We start from the raw sequence: 8,112 nt of genomic DNA on the forward strand, positions 1-8,112 counted from the left end.
GAGAGTGGGGAAGTGGGAGTGGGGGGGGTAGGTGGGGGTTACATCCAAGGAGAAGAAGGAGGAGGGGTAAGGGGATGGGGGGTTCCCGGGTGGGTGGGGGATGGGGTAAGGGGATAACATATGAAATGTAAATAAAATATCCAATAAAAAAAAAGAAAAAAAACATATAAAAGAAAATATTAGACAGAAATGCTGTAACACTCAACCTAGGCTTGTATATAACTGATAGAACATACAGGAGAAAGTCTGAGAAATCTGACATCTTCAAAGATCTTTTTACATTTTATTGTGTGTGTGTGTGTGTGTGTGTGTGTGTGTATATGCATGTGTTGCCATATATGTGGAGGTGAGAGGATAGCTAGGGACAATTTGTTCTTTCCACCATGTGGGTGGGTTTCAGGGATCCAGCTCAGTTCATGTGCCTTAGCAGTAGGCACCCCTACCTATATTGTAGGCGTGCCTTTGAGTTTCTAATCTTTCTCTTAGGTTTGATCTGCTTCCTCCTTTGCAAATATATTCATTCTGAATAAACTGTTTCTGCTTCGGTTGCTATCCAAGTGTCTGTCCAAGCTTTTGTTCTATAGTACAGGAACATGGAAGTCCTGAAGGTGCTCAAGGACCTGATTTTCCAGCCATGTTCATCTTATAATAAGTGCTTCCCTGTCTATATTCCCACTGGGTAGCTGAAACCTGAAGCCTACTAGTTAGGAATGAGTCATTTTACTGTCCCTACTGAAATTCTCTTTTGTGAGGTACAGTCCATTCCTTTAGTTACTCTAGCAGTTTCTCATTCATCTTTATGCAGTCTTGTATGTTTTTAATATCTTGTATTTTGTCTCTTGAGTTGTAATTTAATTATATTTTGTTATATTTTGAATGACTTCTATCAGAGTTCAGCAAACTAGTGGTTATATTGAGCTCCAGAGTAGATTTAATACCTCTAACGTGTCGTTAAAATATTTATAAAGACTGGATGTGACATAGATAGTACTTGTTACTACTTGTTACTATATTTGCACAAAATGTTCATTAATTCCTGATTTATGTAATACTAGTTGAAATTCGTTGAGACTTAATTTATGCTGTATTATACATACCATCTTAAAGCTGTTTTCTGACCAGTGACATGGATACCCAGCAGGTGAAGGCTGCCAAGCCACAAGTTGACCTCTGATCTTGTGCCATGTGCCGTGGCAGGCTTATGCCTTTACACATTAACATGTACACACAGTGTACACATAGACATGTATGCATGCACAATGTAATTAAAAATTTAAAACTTTCAAATGTACATTGAATTTTGACAAGGTGGGATTGACTTGTGACTCTTAGTAGTTGATGTCTTTGACCTGCAGTTTGGTGCCAGACTTGCCACTTCTTTCTGGAGGTCTGTTGTAGTTCATTTTTAGTTTTTGGTATTTTTTTTAAACCATGAATATGAACTAAGAACTTTTGTATATTAGCTGTCTTTATTGCTGTTTAAAATCTTCTGTTTGTTTTAAGTTCCTTTGATCATTTGCTTTAAAGTCTGTTTTGTCTGATGTGATGTATTTTATACAGCTTCTAGCACTTTTGGTTATTATTTGCTGGGAGATTTTATTCTATACTTAAGAAACTAACATTGGTAACAAGTGCTCTTGGAGCCTCTTTTTCTTGTGTAGATGAGTTTGTTGAACTTGATTACCTGTGTCATTTCTAAACAGATAAATATCATTGTGTTTTGTTTCAGTTTTGAGTTTCTTATTTCTATGGATCACTGAATAAGTAATAAATGGCTTTACCTCGGCTCACAGGAGCCTTGCGCTCCTTTTCAAATGTCACCAAGCAAGATAATTATAATGAAGAAGTAGCTGATTTAAAGGTAAATGTTTTTAGGTGAAAACTGTTAAAAACAAAGGGTATGGGTGAATATTTGACATTTTTTTCTTTTTAGTTTTATGCTTTTAAAATGGAAGTTTTATCTTGTTTCTGTCTTGAGAAGGGGATTGAGTACACTGATGTTTTCACCAATCTGTACTTATGTTTACTACCTGTGACTATTATCAAAGGGAATAATCCAAAAGAGGCCTTCATACTTTCTGTTTGTTAGGCCTCTGCCACAGCTAATTTTGATTTAGTTTACATTTATTTTGAGTCAGTTGGGCACATTTTTAGGACTCCTGTTAAATTATTTACACATGATTAGAAACACTGTCTATTCCTTAACATAGGACATATAAATATTAAGTTTTAGCTCCATAGTTGGTCTTATAGTTGACTTGTTCATATAATTGATAAGAGTACATTCATGACTTAAAGAAGTTAATTGTGAGGCCTTTTTATAATCGCATCTTTAGAAATAAATACTAATCATAAAAAGTTACAGAATTCCAGATTCTTGTAACTGTGGTGTAACTGATAATGACCATGATGTGGACTAATTTCTTTACATGACTCAGTTTTATAATACATAATGTCAAATTTATGTTCACTTTAAATATAGTTAGTTTCTACTTGCACAGTATGCTTAGTTAGCACTTTGAGCTTAATGGAAAGAATGCCAGTCACCTCTTAAATTGATTCAATGACTTTGATTTCTGAGCAATAAATTAGGGTATGTGGTTTCCAATGAATTTCTTCTATAGATAAAATGATTTATATAAGTTTTATAAAATAAATCATATACAGTTGTAAATGTTATACAGTAAGAGTATATTATACCAATACCTATTGAAAATTCTATATTAAGTATTTACAAGTGAGACTCTTAAGAATAGTCCTTAACCCATGACATATTAATTTGGTAAGAATAATATAAAATACCATCAGTTAGCTGGCCTTGACAACAAAAATTATATGTACCCTAAGACTGGAACTTAAAAGTTCAGGATCAAGGCAGAATTGGTTTTCTCTGGAAACTTCTCTCTGCTACTTACTGTAAATAGCATCCTTCCCACTGTATCCTTCCAGGACCATTCCTCTGTATAAGCCTATCCCTGGTATCCTTGAGTGTCCATATTTTGTTTGTTTGTTTAATTGGTTGGTTTTGTTTTGTTTTGTAACGAATCAGGTGCAATCATTAATGGCTTTCTGAGGTCGTAGAGATTAGGATTTCAATGTGATAATTGAGGAGAAGCAGTTTAGCTCATAATATATAGATTTTGGCTAATTTTCAAATGAAAGGCGTTTAGTATTTTAATCTTTAAGTACCTATATTTCTTTCTGAATACGATATATATATATATATATATATATATATATATATATATATATATATAGCTTCAAAAGGTAAATGAGCGAAAGCTGTAGTCATAAGCACACACAAGTGCAGACACACACAATGTGTCATTACATTGTGTATAAATGATACATTGGCTTCTAGTAGAAACAGTTAAATGTTTGTCATTTAACTTTTGACAGCATGGTGAAGGTTTTTAGGTTCATGATTTATGTATTATATGTGGGAAAATAGGCAGTGTATGAAGAAACTGACCTCTGTTTCTTAAAGAAAAATTTTAAAGCATTTCCTTTTAGTTGTTGGCTCCTTAGTTGACTATATGGTAGAGTGAAAACATTATCTACTGGTGGACTGAAACTTCATTGAAACAGTCTTTATATAATGTTATAGTTAGTCTCTTTACCTAAAGATTGACTCAGAAAGCAAGGACTATCAACCAGTCTTTTGGTAGACTTCCCTCTAATGATGGAGAATTGTGTCAGACCTGTATTTCTTACAGTAATTATAAGATTATAATTTATATTCTTAATTAATATTAATATCTTATACTGCATTTTCTATTTTTATCTTTCTGGGGCCTTACAAATTCTGAACCAATGATAGAATGGACTATTTTACAATTTAAAAGCATAAAGACTAAATACCCCTTGCCTCAATGTCATTTTAGTTATTATTGTGGGCTTTTAAATACATTTTGCTTCATAAAGAAGGCAAATGGCATGCGTAGGAACGTTATTTTAATGTGACTTTTTAACAGGAAATGTCCACCATATACAACAGTAGGGATGAAAGTAGAATGAATCATTGTATCTACATAAGTCATTTCATGGCCAGTCTACTTCAGGTGGACCTTTCCTTTTCTTTTCTCAGCCCAGATTGCCTGACCTCATTTTAAATTGAAAAATTGAAGCAGGAAAGTAATGAATACTGAGCATCTTCAGTATAAGCAAGAGTAAAGTTTCAGTTCCATGTCTGACTCACCACTTTATTTTGCTAGATTGCTTCATGACTTTTATCTATGGATCAAAGCCAGAGATCTGATGTGGAATTTTTAATTTATTCTGTAATCAATTCTGAGAAGGAAAATATTTATGGTTTCAAGAAAAGGGCATATATAGAAAAGAGTCTATGTCTAATCTTTAGTTCCAGGGTACTATTCTGAAAACAATATTATTTAAATGTGTCAAATTGATTAATTGGGGGCTTTAGTAATCTTTAAATGCCTTCCATCAAAATATATTGTTATGTACATTAAAAATTGTGTTAAAAACAAGCAATTAGAAAAAGGAAAGAAATGTGTTGGTTGTTTACATGTTAGCTTTGGAATGTTGAATATTCTACTTTGCTATATGGATGTTTTATAATTATTTATTTTAAAACATTTTTTTCTTCCTATGAAGTCACATTCAAATTAAGTTCCTTCTGAGAATAATTAGTGTCTGAGTAGACCACTTAATTCTGGGTAGTGCAAAATTGATTTTGTAATAAAAGTTATATATGATGGATTGGAGAAAAACTTTAAATAACCAGAAGTTTTCTATATTATACTTTTTTTTTTCAGCTGAAGCGATCCAAACTTCATGAGCAAGTTTTAGATTTCAGCCTTACATGGAAGAAGATAGTGAAATTTTTGAATGAAAAACTAGAGAAGAATAAAATGCAAAATATAAATGAAGACTTAAGAGATATACTACAAGCTGCAAAACAAATAGGTATAGTCTTTAAAAAAAACAAAAGGGTTCTATAATAGGTTCCTTATAAGCTATACATATTAATAGTGTGTATAATAGTATGGTATATATTTACAATTATATAAGATGCTCTTATATGTTAATGAATTTAGGCTAGTGTGGCAGGGTAGAAGTAAATCACAAACTGTATATAATTAACAACGCCAAGGAACTACTTGAGTTTCTCAGCAGGAGGCCCCCTAGTACACAAATGAATGGTGGGATATGACTCAGTGCAGCAAAATTGAGATCGAGTGAAGCTAGGGGGAGAGAGGACAATGTGAAGACATTTATGATAGCATTTGGCAAAGCCACGCTGGATTTTAAGAATATTGAAAAAAAAGATAGTAAACATAGAAAACAACTTGATTTATCCCCTGCCTTTATTATCTTCATTTATAAAATATTGAGGCTATTTTATTAGCTTCTTTATAATAATACCTCACAATATTTAGTGAAAACACAAATGAAATTTACTAAGTACCACAAGGAAATTTTTTTATTACATTAAAAAAATATATATTTAGACTTTTTGTCCAGTTACCACTGTTCACAAGTCAAACAAACAAGAAGTTCAGGCAACAAATAGAATTTGTGCAGTAGAGATAGCAACTAGACTATAGAAGTCAAGAATGGCATGCAAATGGGCCAAAAGAATCTGTACTTCACTATTTATTGCTAAGTGCACATCTTCCTCAGGGCAGAATAAAGCCTTTGACTTTAAGAGGACAGTATATGTCATGACTTAGTGAGAACCTCTTGTTTCAGCATTCAGATTCCATTGCTATAAAAGAACTGTTGGGTCTGCCTTTCTAAATTTGTACCCACAAGTTTCTTTGGGTTGTGATGTTTGTGTGCATCTTACTTTTAGTAAAATTAAGAAAAGTGTTAATTAGATGTAGAGATTAGTTGAGGAACATAACCAGATTTCCACATGTGTACCACCTCGCAACATACTGACATATATATTAACATATATACACATACATATGTACTTATGCTTCCTTCTAAAACAAAAATATTGGTCAGAAGGCAGGTTGGGCAGCAGTGACTTGTGAAGTGTTTTTAGATGGATTCATTTTAATTATATGCTATTAAGAAAATAAGATTTTACTATTAAAATCAAGGAATCAAATTCTGGGGTGGGAACAGTTTATAAGGAGATGACTTAGAAAAGGAACTATAAAATTTTAAAAGGGCCTGGAAGAATACATATTTAGAATATAAAGCCTGTTCTTATGGGAACAGTATGGCAGGTTGGTTTCTGGGGAGAATTTATAAAAAATTAGCTGTTTTGAAATTGTGGATTTTAAAACAGTTGAAAGAATGTTATACGGATCATAAAATGGCCACAAGCAATTTAGGACAAACATCTATTGAGAATAATTAGAAAATTATAAATAAAAAGAATATAAGACCAAAGATCTGGAAGCACAAACAAACTCAGAAAGAATGATACTGACGTTTGGATCATTTATTTCTCTAGCAGTGACTGTCTATTTCTAAAGCAAAGCCTAGGTAGAAAAAAGGAGGACAAACAGAGTTCTGACAGATTCAGAGAACTAAGTTGACAAAAATGAATTAAATGGACAAAGAAAGAAGTACAGAATCTGGATATTTGGCTAGTAAAAAGATTAAGCTAATAATTAATGGTTAATTGTTGGTTATACCTGGGAAAAATCATATGAGGGTATTGATGCAGAAGACAGTAGGTAAGAGCATGTAATCAGATGTAATCTATAGTGCTTGCTTAACTCTTGAATCAGAAAAAAAAGATTACTAAGTCTTAGGTCTTATATTTGATATGCCTGTAAAAGTAGTCTTATATTTGATATATCCATAAAGAGGAAATTCCTAATTTCTGATATGCATTAATAGTGAAAAGGAAGATTTCATTGAATATAATATTAAATGATTGAGGAAATATCAATGATGTAGATATATGATTGGAAGAAAGTGTAAAGTTCATGTGAGCATAAAAAACAATTATGGATTAACTTGGAAAATAGTAAGATTTCTGATAAAGTAACAGCTTTAAATATTAATGAGTATTCAAGAGATAGCATTTTATGAATATGTAACAACTATTTTTGATACACATTCTTAGCAACTAGGTATACAAAGAGATTGCCTTACTCTGATAAAGGGTATCAATAAAAAAAGATGGAGCAAATGTACTGTGTGGTACATTACCATTAGCTTCTGAAAACAATGATTTCTGGGAGCTAGGAATGCTAGGGAAAAGACATAGAAGAAGGTCGGCTGCTGAGTACCACAGTACTGCTAGGTAGGAGTAAGTTCTAATGTTTTAAGCACAATAGTATGATTAATGTTGCACCCATGTATTTAATAAAGAACTAGGAGAAAAAAATCATAATCTACAACAAAATGCTAGTTATTATAATTTAATTATTCACATGTTCACATTAGAATATTACCCTATATGTAGATATATCTGCCACATAAAATAAGGAAAGATTCTTTACAATATGCCATTACCCAAGATTATCTAGCCACTACATCTGTTTCTTGCACTCTGAAAATCCTTCCTAATATAATTTAGAAAGAAGAAAAGAAAAAAGGTATAAATGTTACGAGTCATAACTGTATCTGGAGAAATTAATTTAGCCAGATCAAGTTAAAAAAATTGTACTTGCTAGGATCAAGTTCAAACTGACATTTATTTTTTTAAGTATTTTTTAATAAAGTTCTATATAAAGACCAATATGGTTTAATTTAGGTTACATTTACAAAGCATCAAAATTTACAAATGTTGAGCTTCATGATTTCCTCATGGAAAGCTCTAAAATACTTCTGAGAGATTAAAGAAGGCCGAATTGTTGAAGTGTTATCTTAAAGATTAGAACTTGTTTATAATGATGCTATTGTTGCCCAAATCGATCTGCTGTTTGTATTCATGTGTTTTTGGAAATGTATAAAATATTCTGAAAGCTATTGTAAAAGTTCAAAGACCAGAAGCAGACCAATCAGTCTTAAGAAATACACAGGAAAAACTTTACTAGATATTAAAATTTGAAATAATTCACATTTTAGATACTGCTCAAAGAACAGACATGTACAACAAAAGGATAGAATGGAGTCTAGAAACTAACCTGATACTGAGACACTTGATTTGTGATAGCATAGACAGGGTAGGGTGATGTC

The 8,112-nt window shown here is 32.1% G+C and overlaps 1 protein-coding gene across 2 annotated transcripts in view; it reads left to right on the forward strand.

Moving 5' to 3' along the window:
- Positions 1-8,112, forward strand: part of Ascc3 (activating signal cointegrator 1 complex subunit 3) — a 266,934-nt gene that overhangs the window by 10,975 nt on the left and 247,847 nt on the right. For both annotated transcript variants that reach the window (XM_028773626.1, XM_028773627.1), the window contains exons 2-3: positions 1,730-1,861; positions 4,779-4,929. In XM_028773626.1, the coding sequence (XP_028629459.1) occupies positions 1,772-1,861; positions 4,779-4,929 (241 nt within the window). In that variant the 5' untranslated portion in view covers positions 1,730-1,771. The remainder of the gene's footprint in view (positions 1-1,729; positions 1,862-4,778; positions 4,930-8,112) is intronic.

This window comes from Grammomys surdaster, unplaced genomic scaffold (genome assembly GCF_004785775.1).
Source record: "Grammomys surdaster isolate TR1022 unplaced genomic scaffold, NIH_TR_1.0 232, whole genome shotgun sequence".
NCBI lineage: Eukaryota > Metazoa > Chordata > Mammalia > Rodentia > Muridae > Grammomys > Grammomys surdaster.